Source organism: Phaethon aethereus (assembly GCF_964289735.1).
Source record: "Phaethon aethereus genome assembly, chromosome: Z".
Taxonomy (NCBI): Eukaryota; Metazoa; Chordata; class Aves; order Phaethontiformes; family Phaethontidae; genus Phaethon; species Phaethon aethereus.
Genome location: NC_138577.1, coordinates 33,132,360 through 33,147,486, shown reverse-complemented (window position 1 = coordinate 33,147,486; position 15,127 = coordinate 33,132,360). Strand labels below are relative to the sequence as shown.

Here is a 15,127-nt window from a genome sequence, read left to right as displayed (position 1 = left end):
CAGTAGATAGCTGGTTGAATATTTCTTGGACTCTATTGATCTTCTCAAATAATCATGCTTCAGATACCTTCTTAACTTTTCTTATTTCCTAATGGATCCACCATGTTTTCAAAGTAACTTGGACCTCTCTATACCAATTGTTTCCCAACTTACCAAAATACAGATGTTCCAAAAGTACATAGTAGAGGTATTTTATGAAAAGGCTTGGAAATTGGAAGGCATATAAAATTAGTAATACATTACCAGTGGAGATCATATGATTCAGCATATATACATTTTTAAAGTGTTTTATATATAAATGCACATGTGTGCAACACTGGATGGGACACTATTTTTATTCAAAAATGTGTTACAATTTCCTCAACTTACGTTGGATTATTGCTACAATATAGATTATGTTGAATATATTGTTAATCTGTTAAGAGAGAACTGTTATTCAGCATCTTTTTTTTTTTTTTTTAGAAATCTGAGGTTGGCACAGAATAGAAACTTTCAAATCTATATGCAAGATTCCAGACTTCGGTAGTTTAACTGGAGTGCACAGTGCCTTCCTTTTGGTAACCCCACTGCAGTATTCCTTAGAGCTACAGTCCTGGTCCATTGACAGATGTGCATTTTTGTTACTGAATTTGGCTTTCATTCACTCTTCATTTTTTTGGTAACAAAAATGAAGTTTGATGAACTGTAACTGTGTTTATACCTGATTAAACTTTATACTAAACTGCAAGGAAAATTCCAGTAAAAATACGTGATCCTGAACAATTATCCACATCTTTTTCAGGTCACAAACTGTTAATGCAGAATTCCTATTTATTTTAATGTATCCCAGTAGAATGCATGGTATAAACTATATTCTTAGAACTAAAGTGCTACTTTAGTTCATACAGATTATTTTATTGATTGTTTCAGTTAGTCTTTCATCACAGTTGTAAAAGAATGAGTGTCCAAATCTGTTGCTATAATATAGGCTATCTTGTGTCAGAGTGTAATTATGAACGACTATGATGGTCAACTCAAATGAGTGGGTAAATTATTAAGGATTTTAGTTTCTACTGTACTGAACTCTGCCTTCCTCCTGGTCTTGCTCTGCTGCTGTTTTCCCCCATAGAATTGTGTGTCAGAGTGGCAGTATAACTTGCTTGTGTGTTGGCAAATGAGTTGTGTTTGGATAGACAGCACCTGCTGTTCACCCAACTTACAGATGAGCTATCAGGAACATTAAAAAGTGCTCACTTCCTGGCCATCCAGCTGATCACTCAGCATACATGTACTTTCTAGCTAGTAATTATCTTAGTTTAGACTGCTCAGCCTCCTGACTAGGAGTTGCATACTTTCAGTCCCAGGTAAGTAAGGTTGCAAATGAAAGTGTCTTTCCACAAAACTTAGCCTTACAGCTAAAGAAACTGCCTGTTGAAGTCCAAGTGAATATCTAATCCTTTGCTTTAGATACTTTTGTAAGGCACACGCCATCTTATGATGAGTAGAAAGAACTTCAGTAAATGAAATCTTTAAAATAATTTTTTGGTTTTTTTGTTTTCTTTTCCCAAATCCTTGAAATTTATTTTACAAGCTTTTTTTTCAATTGCATATTTTGGAAGAATATCCTGAAGTGTGGTTTTTATCTTCTTTTCTGTAGTTAAATTCATGGAAATCCAAATTATTTCATTACGTTTGCTACGTATAGGTATCTTTTGTAGAGAGGTTTTTTCCTTCTTGTAGTTTATCCATGTCTTAGACAATCTATTTAATTTTTTCTTTATTTAATGTTTTATAGTCTCCCCCAAGTGATACATTCATCATGGTAGAGTCAACATGTAAAAACTGAGAAGATGTCTTTGCAAAGCTGATTTCACTATTTTGCAGCTAATAGTTTCTGTACAGCAGCAAAAGCACCTCCCCCCTAAGTACATATATAACAACAGCTGATTTACTTTTCTTGTCAGTCTTGTTTATAAGCTTTCCTTTTATTCAGTTGTTCAGAATATTGAATATCTTCTTTGGATTATTACTCTACATTCCCATGAGGTTCCACTTAGCTGCTTGATTACATGCTAATTAAGTAACATATCAATATACACATACTAACTTACATATTATTTAGCAATAAATAATTGTGGAATTATTATATAATTGGAAATGTGTGCCTATTTTGAGGCATTTAGATACTGAAACATAGAGGTAGATTACTACTGACATTTTTAAAACCACCAGTGAATGACAGGTAATTAACTGTTTGATTTCAATGGGAATTAAGCGTCTGTATGAGTTTCGTTTGTTGAAAGTTATGCTAGGCAGCTCTATGTCTGCAATTTCTGAAAACATTATCCTGCAGTAAGTTTCAGACATGTTCATTAAAACATTTAAAGAATTCAATTCTATTGAAATCTAGTCAATTAAATTAGCAAATTGTGGAATGAGGTATGCTTATACAGTCAATTTTGCCTTTTATGAGGATGTTGTCAGCATGGAATGAATTGGGTCCCATGGAAAAATATATGTCATAATATGATGTAAGACATTACAGATACAGAATTAAGGTCACATGGACATCTCCAAATTTAATTTCTTCTGACTATTAAATCTTGATTTCATTTAGAATAATGAGTAATATTGCTATTTTGTACATAGTTTTCTAGTTTATTTTTTAAAATACAGTTTGTAGAAACAAGTTACTGTAGAACTGAAACAGTTTTCTCTACCTTGTCATCAGAGTTTTAATGCCTTACCTTTTACCTGTGAAAACTACTCAACAATTAAGTGGGCTAGAAGTGGTAACTGGGGGAGGGGAAAGTATAATCTAGTCTTTGCCTCCTGTGCCCTCCAAATTAAATCTCTTATTGCAAGTGAGGAGGAATTAGCTGGTGAGATATGTCTGCTGTCTGAAGTGAGAAAATGCTAAAAAAAGTCGCAGTTATATCTGGACCCTTGTTTTAGGTCGTGTCTGCTGAGTTTTAAGGTCAGGTGCCATGGTTTTTTCCGTGCAAGAGCTGCAGAACAACTGCTGCAACCGTGTTCTAGAAACATTTGTCCTTTGTTGGTCTGGAAATGTCAGATTGACTTTCTGTTATTATTGTAAAGACATTACATCTGCAAACATATTCCTGATAAAAGTTGATACAAGTATGAAACAACAGGGTTTTTTGTAATTGCTGTCAGCATAAAAGCCAAATATGTTTGTCCAGAGAATTTCTCAGGATATTTGTTCTACTAAATATCAAATGTTTTTCTCTCTCTGTCTTTCTCCTTCCACTCCTGCTTCCTCACCCCACCTCCTCTCCTCTCTTCATCCCCCTCCTCCCTCTCAAAAAAAAAAAAAAAATCCCAGGGAAAAACTATGCCCTCCAAAAGAAGGGCAGCTAGTAGGAACACCTCAATCATGAAGATATGAAAGTGTGCTGTTATTTACATTTTGTCTTTAATGTCTACTGAGAATGGAACAATTACAGATAATGTGATAAAATGATAGCCTTAAAAAACCAAAGGAAAACGTTTTGCAAGTGAAACAACATACTTTTTTTCTTTTTAAAAATACTGTTAAAATAGTATAATGACTGTCATTTTATGAAGTGCAAGACAGGTGAAGCTAGGGTACTGTATTTATTTTGAGAATTCTCCCTTAAATTATTAATTGTTCATAAGTTGAAACTGATTGCAAAGATGATATTTTTAGATCATTTACAGCTTGTGTTTTTATTAAATAATACTGAAATGTGATTGTTTCTACAAATGCTCTATCTCACTGTCTGTCTATTCATGTATAAGCTTATTTCCATACTATTTTAATAGAGTCCACATATTTTGGAGGCAGCAGGTTTTTTGGAAGTATGTTTTACAGTCAGGAGGGGTGGGGGGGATTCAGGAGTGCTTTGAAATTTATTTTTAAGAACACTTTTTACTTACTATCGTTTCTTCCTCTGCCCCGCTTGTAAATTATTTATTTTTCTTTATTATTTTCAGTCATTTTAGTTTATTATATTAATGCAATATTAACACATGGAAATAGAACAAAAGTCAGAATTTAAAAAATGTTCACTCTACCTATGCAAGTAGTATTGTTGAATTTTGGCTGGTTTATTCACCTAAACTGGCAAATGCCATTTTGTCATTACACCACATTGTTTATTGATATGTTTAAATTAGTGCTGCAAAGTGGATTTTTGTCTTTTAGATCCCATCCTTTATATGGTTAAATTAATGCTGCATTGGGAGAGTGAAATTGAGACTTGACTGATTTTTTGCTTTTGCCTTTTAATTTTGTTTTACATGAAGCTGTCTTTCTGCATTTGATAGGAACATAAATAACAAGAAGGCATGTATGTGGTATTAAACATTTCTGTTCAAGTTATGGTAACAAGTCACTTGAAATTTAATTTAATTATAGAAGATAAAGCATTCAGTGGAATTTTTCTTTATTATATGTCGTTTTGCTTACACAGAGGATGCAAATTTTAAGTTTGTGGTCATGGCATATTTCTCCTGCATTGATACTAAAATGTGGGCTAAGCTACGTTTGTCACATTTTTTTACGTTACTGAGATATCTGGTCAATACCTAATGCTTCAGATACACGTTTTTCATGCTAGAAGCCACTACTAACTTCATGTTGTCAAAAGAGAGATTTTAATATACCAATACTCTTTGGCTGAATTTGGAAAGCATGGATACTTTGAATGGATACGTGGCATTTATTTACTACTTGTGTAAAAAGAAATATAATTTAAGGTTATCAATCTGGAAATAAGGACATGTAAATTCCACTAACTGGTCACATTAGTGATAGACACACGTAATTGTTTCTGGCAGTGGTCAGTGATAGAAACTTCTGAAAAAAAGATATGAGAAGCTTTGGATGAGCTCTAGAAAAATTTTCCTGTAAGTACAGCTGTGTCCTAATCCTATCTTTTGGAATCTGGTCATGCCTTGAGGTAAAAACATTAGCTTACCATTGCAACATTCAAGAAAAATCCCTCATGTTACTAGTAACTCTTGATATTCTTGTGATTCATGAAGATGTCCTATTTTTCACTTTGGAACTAAATTAACATGTCCTGTGTTCTAGGAAGTTAGATGGTAAGCTATGCATGATTGATTGACTGAAGTAGAAGCATTTCTTCCTCTTAAACTTGTTGCCTTTAAATTTCATGATGAATTTACAAATAAAAGTAAATAGAAGTTCCCATTCTATCATATTAGCTTTGTATGTTTCTGTCATGTTTCTTCTTGCTAGTGTTTTGTGTAGAGTCCCAGATTTTTCAGAAGTTTTTACAGGCCTCTGATTACTGACAACCTCTTTCTCTGAACACCCACTATTTCTGCTCTATCCTTTTTTTAGATAGGGGGACCAGAACTGAATACAGTTTTTCAGGTGAGGGCAAACCATTTATTAATGTAATGACATTTTATTTCTGGTGTTATTTTCCATCACATTCTTCATGCATCCTGATAATTGTTTCCTTTTTGACCACCATTGCAAACCAACTAGTAACACGTCTATGGGTGGGAGGGAAAATGGCTTTTGTATGTGAATGAAGCACTTAACAGTTAGGCATGTATATTCGTGTACCGAGGAAGGGAGTTACAAGGTAGATGACACAAGACACAGGGCAACCATTTGAAAGCCAGACTTATCTGGAGTTTGTTTTCAGAGATTTTTATATGGATGGTTTGTTGCAAATACTTAATCCTGACAAAAAGGGATTGGGGAAAGGAATGTATTTAAAAAAGAAAAATCTAAACCACCCAGAATATTGATATCTGCCAGGTTGGGTTTTTTTCTTACCTTTTCCCCTTTTTTAATCTAGTGGTGATAGAAATAAAAGACTGTAATTTCCCATTTTGGTGCATTGATGCATTGTGTAATTCAAAGTAAGACGAACTGAATTAAAACTTTATGTACTTTGTTCTTTATTACTTTGATAAGTATGTTTGTCATGCTGCAGTTCTGTTTTTTTTTTTTTCTCCCTGGTGCCTTTTCTTTCACCTGATTCCTGAATTTTCATGAACTTTCTTTTAATAGGCTGAGAGAGCAAGAAAGAAAAGAAGCAGAAGAAGCTAGTCAGAAAGAAATAGAAGAGTGGGAAAAGTCACTTTTAGCTCAAGCAGCACCTACAAGGATGGAGACAATGTGGGAGATTCCAGCTATTGGTCATTTTCTTTGTTTAGCACAACAGATTTTAAATTTACCTGAAATAGTATTTTATGAATTGGAACGTTGTCTTCTGATGCCTCAGTGTAATGCTTTTTTATCTAAAATAATGACTTCTTTGTTAAGTCCTCCTCATCGCAGATCTACGTTACATCGCAGGCCTACCCTTTCTTACAGGACTTGGGAAGCAGCACTCAGACAGAAGGTACAACACTGGTATACTGTCGTAGGGCAGACTGACAATCCCAATAGCTCTGCAGAAAAACTTGGATTGTGTCCCCAGTTTTTCAGAGTCCTTGGAGAAGTCAATCCCTTGGCAGAAAAACCATTTCACGAGCTACCATTCTACCAAAAAGTGTGGCTGCTAAAAGGTCTCTGTGATTTTGTGTATGAAACACAAAAGGATGTTCAGGATGCAGTGCTAGGTCAGCCTATCCACGAATGCAGAGAAGTAATTCTTGGTTATGACTACTTGGAGAATGCATATGTTCATTTTCCACAGTTCTGTGGTGCAGATGTTCGGATTTACAAACAAAAACCTTTTCAGGCTCCTCAATTCCCATCTCCTCCCATCAAAGTTAAAAAGGTGTCACGTACTAAATTGGAGAAAGTAAAACGTGAATATGTACGCAAAAGCAATGGGGAGGTCAGTTCTGGTGGTAGACAAGAGCTGCTACATCGTTCCAAGACAGAAGTAGAGAAAAGTATGGACTCCATTGTTATCCGTCCAGAAAAAAACCCACATTTAGGTAGCTTTAGGGTCACTACAGAGGAGATTAAGATTAACTGTGAAATCAAGAGCTCAAGAGTCTGTGACTTCAAAAAAACTGGTTGCTGTAAAGAGAACTTGAGGAATTTGATTAGTTCAGGAGAGATTGTTGGTGATCACCCTAGTTCAAGAGAAGTAAGGGCTGTGGAGAATGGACAAGGTTGTGCTGAAATGGCCAGAGTAAAAGCTGAGATCAGTGCATTCAAGGAGAACACACTGAAAGCTTGCCAAATGCATGTCAATGGCACTCATAATGACAACCAAGACATAAATTGCCATGAATCTGCTAGAGAAACAATGCTAGAGAACTCGCTGCGAAATAAGAAACTAAGTAAGTTGCGGGCAAAAAAGAAGAAAAAGAAAAAAAAGAAGTTGAAGGATATTCTAAATGAAAATCTACAGAGAAAACTTGATGACTTGCAAAGAAAGCGTGAGATTCATCTTCATCCATTCAAATCTTATAAATCTGAGATCCAGAACAAGTTGTTTATAATTAAAAAGAAAGCAAAACACAAGAAGCACAAGTCTGGTAAGTTGACATTTTTACCTGCAGTAAGAACTAGGAGGATGCTGATTTCTTTTTTTTTTTTTAATTGTTTTCTTAGCTTCACATTTTATTTTGTGAAACAGGACAGCCTTATTGCACTAGACTTTTCTGTTGTTAATTTTAGTGTGAAAGTTTTCCATTAAATAGCACAAGCATATAAAACAGGCTCATCAGATGATTAAACTATGATTTAGAGAACATAATTCATTGGAACAGTTTGTATGTTACAAAAAATATTTAGGAGAATGAATCTTACTGACTGGTTAGCATTGGAGAGTGTAGCTTGAAGTTGTTTTATGCTGTCTTATATCATAGCAAATGTGGACATATTTCTCCCCTCTCTGATTAATACCACCTTATCCAAATTAGAAAGAAACACAGAGTAATTACATGACATCATGAATCTAAAATAATTTCTTTTGGAACTGTGCAGTCTTAGGTCACCAAACAGTACTCTTTGACTGTGGGCCTGACAACATTTCTGCTTAGTCCAACAATTGAAATACAGAAGTTACGCAGATAGCATTTTTATTACAGATGTGGGCAGCATCTAGTTAAGTGTTTCCGGTAGGTAATACACAATCCAGAGTTCTGTTAACTCACTGGAAAATTTTAAAACAATTTTAAAACAGTAAAGTTAGGAAGTCCTTAAGTCAGCTCAAACTGTCAGATATTTGTAGTATTTTTGATGTCACATGAAGCACCATAAAGCTTGATCTGCTATCCTTGTTGAGTCATGGGCTAAGCTATGTGTGCTAGATATTAGCAGACTGCTTCAAACATTACATTTTTTGAAGCAACCAGCTTATTTTCAGAACAGTGTAGATTGACAGGTAAATACTGGATTTCAGATGAAAAGCAGAGAACCAAAACCAAAAATCTGTGTAACAAACTGTCTTCTAAAGGGTAAGAAAATTCAGAGATCTGATGTGAATGCATTTTATGTAGAAGTTGAGTGGGAATTTAAAGCTAAGAAAACAAGTAATACTTAGATCACAAACAGTTGTGCAGAATACCCAAAGAACTGTCTTACCATATAAATCACAAACTCCTCCCTCAAAAATTTCAATGCCCACATCTAAACATAAATTTTAGAGTTACAGTTGAAATTTATATATGTAGTATTCAGCAAAACTAATGTATTTTACATTCACTTTTGTGAATGTTGTCTTTCCAAATGTATCACTGTTTTCATTCTCCTTAAAACCAAACAACAACAAAATTAATAATAACCCAAATTGCAAATAAGATGTCTTTAATTTCGAGAACTACTGGGAAGAAAAGTTGGGGACTGATGTCCTTTATTTTTCTGTGAAAGTATTTCAAGTAGGTCACCATCTTCATTGTAACCCTAATTTTGCAACGCGTGCTTAAAAATATGTGTTCTATGAATTAAGCAATGCTCATAGAACAGCATGTGTCGTTTTTTAGAAAGACAACCACTGTTAGCAAAACAGACTGGCAATATTTGAAAATAGCGTTTGAAGTTAAGTTGATAAAGATGTTTACTGTGATAACTGCTTTTCTTATATACAAATAACAAAAGTTCAGAAAAGCTGACCATTTGCCTTCATCGTGATACTTGATATACTTAATAGCATGTTAGCAGAATTTTTTTATTGTTACAAATTATGTTTTGTTTTTAAAGATGAAAAGAGACACATTTTGAAGTGCTGTTAGAAGAACTGTAAATACTGGCATGTGAGTTTAAGAAGAAGTTTAAAGAAGTGCATCATGAACAGCTTTTACAGAATGATAGTATTTGTTAAAAAAAAAGTACTCTATACTATAATATCAGTGAAAATTCTCATATTTTGAATTCCTAATTTTTAGTCTGTAACATTAAAGAATTTTTGGTCTTGAGTAAATCCCAGACTAAATCCTGCACTGCTAATGGAAACTGTAGTGCTTACTGCAGTATGCTTAATTGCAATACCTAAATACAGGCAGTTCTTTCAGTTCGAAATTCCTGTCTTTTAATTGACACAGTGGAAATTAAGCTCATTAATAAAACTGGAATAGAGAGAAAACTTTCCTTCAGTCAGTTTCCCTTTTGTATCTTGCATATGATGCACAGATGCTAAAGTGAAAACAGAAATCCCCGGCTTTTCATTGTCCCAGTTACCTTACATATATTGACCTCTATAGCTATTATGTGATCTCCATTTCTTGCAATAAGTATGATTTGTTTTCTGAAGTGCTAAAAAATGTTTGGGTTTTGTAATATCTTAATACCAGTGCTCATCTAATGCTGATCTGATGCAGAATTATAATAGAGATTATTTATCCATTATTGTCCTTCGTGCTTTATGCTGAGCTTCATTAGAATATATTATAGGACCCATATATGTTTCAGAAACTTATTATAAAACAAGCTAGTTTTCTATACCACCAGAAACATGGGAGTTAGTTGTTTTTTCATTTCTTATTTGTGGTTTTACATGACTGAATAGTAGATTCAGCAGTAGAATGCCATGTACCTTTGTTTTTCCGATCCCAAATTGTGTCATAAGGAGTGTAATTTAATATAAAAAATAATTTGTATATAGTTTTGTTAAGAATATGTATCTGTAACTGTAGACCAATACTAGATGCCATTAATCATCTGAATTTAGGTTTTAATTATACATATTTTCATCATCAGAGAACACTGCAGGTGTAGTATTACTCAGTTTCATCATCTGCTTCGCATAGGAAGGAGGTATGTCAGTGCAGGTGGCAATCCAGAAAAGAGTAACGGTTTTCGGTAACGCATTCTATTGGTGTTTGCACAGTTTTGCAACGCTGACTGCTCATGGAGACATGATGTGTGTCTATTCAAGGAGAAATGATGGAAATTCCTCTTCTTCACTTTTACTTTTCCCATATCTCTAGCTACTTGATCTGCTGGGTCCGATAGTCTTTAAGTTACACTCAGATGGCGTGTTCATTTCCATTCAGGTGGAGAGCATAAAACATTCTTTTTCATCTGCAGGTGACAGGCATTGTCCCGGGCATGATATGAAGGGTCATATTTCTTTTGGTACTCTTTTGTCCTTTATTTCTTAATATGGTGAGGCATTTCCCTTCTTATTCTGCCTACTTCAATTTTGATCTCGCCAGAGAAAATTTTCCTAAAATGTTACAGTATTATGAGAAAGAGCTGTTCTTCCTACGCTTATTAAGTATCTGTTAGTCCTGTAGCTTTTAGGCCGAAATGGGTAGGATCGGATTGAATTGATGCTAATGCCTTATTGTTTTGTAATGCTTCACAATGTTTAAGGCTAAGTAATATTTCTCAAAGCTCTTCGGAAATTTTATCTTCTGTTTAAAGATACTCCTACAATGTGGAACAGAGAGATTTGGTAAAACTGGTTCTGAATTCACAAAACTACTTGATTTAAATCTGATCCTAGCCATAATGACTCTTTACAATGCTGTTTAAAAGTACAGGAGGTAGACGAGAGCATCAAGAATGTAAAAGTGAGTACCCTTCCTTATTTTTTAATAAGGTGATTTTTTTTAATTTGTTATTGGTTCTCCACATGTAACTTTGAGTCCCAGTTCCTGTTTCTGTTGAGACGATTTGCACATTCCTGACTTGCTGTGGCAGTGATACCCAAAAGATACTGTTCACTAATGCAGACCAGGTGTGCAGGTTTTTTAGCTGAAAACTTCCCATAACGATTGTGAGCGAAACTTACCGGAGAACATGGCCATGTTGTGAGCATTGCCATCATTATGAGGTTTTCTTACAAGTTATGAAAAGGAAGATATAACCACTTTATTGAATCTGTGTCTTTGAAACAAGGTGATGGTTATTACTGTGGCAGTATTGTATGTCAATGTTATTGACAGACTAGTACTGAATATAATGAAAAGACAGAGCCCAAGAGAGTAGTTCTGTAAACAACTTGCATGCTACACATTCATTTTAAATGTTATTTTATTACTGGAGTTAGATAACTTAGTCTAGAAGTTCTTGAATTCATGACAGTGGTGATAGGCTTGTTGGATCTGGACTAAGACAACTATGGTGAAGTAAATCCTGCTGTACAACAAAGATTGCAGTGCAAGGCATGATACAAAAGCATGAGAATTCTATGACTGCATGTTTGAAATGGAGATTTGGGTGAAATTCAGAACATCCATAAGGTTGAGAAAATAGGAGGGACCAGAGGGTGTTTGAAATAACTGTGATGTGCCTGAAGGTTGAAGTGTAAGTTGAATCTCTTATGCCAATTGGTGTAGAAAACTCCAATACAGCACATGCCTTTGGAACAACCTTGATGTAAATTCTATACCCTCTACTTTCATAGCAATCCACCTGCTTAAAGTGTATTTCACAATATATTTTATTTCTTTACAATATCGTTACATTTTGTATATGTAGTCAAGCATTGTTTGAATACGAAGAAATTAATTTAACAGCTTGGAAGTAGTTTTGTAGTGTCTGGTGTACTGTCCTTTGGAGTTTAACCTTCAGTTTTGCCTTCAGAGTTGTAAAAACTTCCTTGTAGTGCTGTCTAGCCTCTAGATCTGGAACAGCTTGTTAACCATGTTGAAAACATTAAATGAGGTGTTCTACCAGGTTGTAACAGTGCACTTCATGCAGTAAGCTGCAGTGCCAGTATCTTCAGAAACATATACCACTGAGGTTTTATTGGGTTTACTTAAAATGTTCTGTAAATCAGCATTATTAATGCATTTGTTCAGACCTGCTTTGCTGTTTTGACTGTATAAAAGCATATGATGTGTCAGTGTGGAAGCTTCAAAAGTCTATAGTAATGCTTCATTTTCCAGATTATTGCACGTTATATTTTCTAAAAGAGGAGCTGTTGGGAGCAAGATAGAGAGAAAAAAGAGAAAACAGGACATGATCAATAGTTGCCAAATCTTTGAAAGGCATGAAATGTGTCTTATAAATCTGTGAACAGGAAAATTCAGGACAGTTTTTCAACTTGAGAACAGTGGAGTTGCTGCTACGATGTAATGAGAAACACGAATTCTTGCAACTGGAGGGGGCTAACATAACTTTATTTTACCATTGCAAAAACTACTGAGTTAGTGTTTGATGTCAAAAACATGCGTTTCCCCATCTGGGGGAATGAGGCTGTGCTGCATATGTGGTTGACATTGTGGCTTTGTTCAAAATCATTATTAAAATCATTTTTTCTTAAAAATTGCTCTATGTTGTCATGTTGTAATTTGAAGCACTGATTGACATTACTTTTGTTCTTCAGGGAGGAGCCATGAGGACTCAAATACCATAATTCATAACAAAAAGTTTTATTAGGGCTGTAAAAATGTTCCTGTTTTCAAGTCAAAACAATTTATGTTATGATAACTTATAAATGGATTGTATTGTCCTTTCTGAGGTAGCTTACAATGTCAAGAGCATTTCTGTGGCTTGGTGTTTTATTTGTCTACATGCCTATGCCTCCAAAATAGGACTAGAAGAGATCTGAAGTATTATTTATTTATTTATTCCCCCTTGTTCACCATGAGATGGCAAGCCCAACATGAGATGGCTTCTGTTTTAGTTGTATCTAATCTCCCTAGCAAGTTTTTTGGGTGCTCATAACTAGCATCCAGGCCCTAGTTTTCATGTGTACCTTGTTAGTTGCCTGCACATCTATTCAGTGATAACATCTGTGGAATTTGTTTTTGCTTGAAAGGAAAACCAATGGCAGACAGACATCTTCTGGACCTACTGAACTTAAGTAACATGTAAGAATTTTCTCAGAGCTGACTGAGGGGCTCTTGGCTAGTAAAATGTTGATTTCCAGTGAATCTTAGAACATAAGTTCCAGCAGTGGTGTTATTTAAAAGGAATAAATATGAAAAATCTGTAGATCTGGATTTGTTTTTTACTTTCAGCAATGAGTTTGTTTACCAAATTACTTGACAACAATTGTAAATACATAGCAAGAAAATTGATAAAAAACAGCTTTTAACTATCAGTTGGAAGTATAAAACAATCCAGTGTCTTGGAATTGAGGTTAGAACAGATGATAAGTCAAAACAGTATTAATTCAGGGAAGTCATATTTCTCCCACTCCCCCTGTTGTGATCACCATTGATTTAGCATTAAAAATTAAAAAGCAGTAATGTAAAAATTGCTCACCTTTTGAATTATTTTATTCATTTATCTTGGTTTAGTTTTGGTTTGTTATATAAAGTACTGTTTTTACTCTGAGACTGAGTCATACATGAAACCTGGACTATGCTATTTCCAACAGTACAAATATTTCAATGCTTTCCAATACGACATTCACTTACTTTGAAATCAGCTTTTCTCAGAATAACATTTGTTTCAAATTCACTACAGTGCTTTTGCTAACCTCTGTTACTGGCATACACTAATACTCACTACATAGGTTTCTATCATCATCAACTAAACACTGTCTGTGTGGACAGGGCAGTATGTAAGTTAATGTTACTTGTTCTGTTTAATACGGTTTTCAGGGTTTTTTTGGCAGATAAGTAAAGTCTTGCTCAAGTAAGTTGACTGTGGAAAACCTGTATTTTACTGCATTCCTTCTGTGAGATGGACTTTGTTTTCATTCAGAAAAAGCAATGGTGTGATAGCTAAAATGTTATACAACTGCCCTGTCCTTTACTGCAGATTGTATGCATTTTGACAGTGTTCTTGTTTCAATTTAATATCCAAGTGATTTGTTTCAGCAGGTAAAGTCAGGAAATGTGCAGACTGAGCTTTTGGGCTCTGATGCTGCTGACTCTAGGTATAGGTTAGTAGCATGTTATTGGAGAGAAATAGTACCTCAAATTAATAAAGAGTTCTAGTTTATATCCACAGATAACTGAATTATAGTTTAATTTTGTATTTTCCCTTTATTTTCTGGTAGAGAATGAAAAGGACTTTATTTGTTGCACAATCCTGATTCGTCCACTGGGCGTGGAAGGGCTCTTGCCTTAGCTGTCTGTAGTTGTCGCCTCCCTAATCTGAGAAATGGCTTAGGTCTCTGTCAATATTGGAGGCAGTATAAAAAGATCTGATCCTCTCCTGCAGCATGGGAGGGGGGAAAGAGATGATAGTTACAACTTCTAGCGAAAGCGGAATGACTCATAGTTGGGTTTCAGTTCAGAGGAGAAGAGACTGAGATGTGGAGCCTGTTGGAAAAGGCAGTGTGGACACATAATGACTAATTGTGGCACAGTGAAATCATGTTAGTGAGTGAATGTAAGGTTACACAGGAGTAATACAGGCTGACATTTCCTAGTTTTAGAATAGTTCCATTTGCATCAAAGTAGATTTTCTTTTTAAAAATGTAGTTTTGATGTGTATATATTTGAATACGAAGCTTTTATTATTTCATAATGTTATTTTATAGTTCTGGCAAGGGGGAATAAAGCTTTTTTTTTTTCCTCTCCAAAGAAGTGTTGGCCATATTTGAAATGGAATTTTGTATGAAAAAGAAGTAAAACTTTAATCTTTATTACAAGTATTGCCCTATAGGAATCAGAACAAATAGATATTTATTTATCAATATTTATAAAACATTTATCAAATACTTGTCCGAGTAAGTATTTCTCTACTCTGCAAAAAATAATTTTGTTGTAGTGTTAGTGTAGCGTTGTAGCTGTTGCTGGATAAAGAGGCCACCGTTAGTGCTTTAAGATGGTAGGCCTAAAAACAGGTTTTATGTAATTGCAGCTGTTGAAG

General features: G+C 34.6%; 1 protein-coding gene across 1 annotated transcript in view; it reads left to right on the top strand.

Annotated features, from left to right (window-relative positions):
- Positions 1–15,127, top strand: part of BRD10 (bromodomain containing 10) — a gene marked incomplete at both ends in the record, with an annotated part of 54,761 nt that overhangs the window by 4,565 nt on the left and 35,069 nt on the right. Inside the window, one exon of the mRNA XM_082012999.1 lies at positions 6,017–7,443. Within this exon, the coding sequence (XP_081869125.1) occupies positions 6,017–7,443 (1,427 nt within the window). The remainder of the gene's footprint in view (positions 1–6,016; positions 7,444–15,127) is intronic.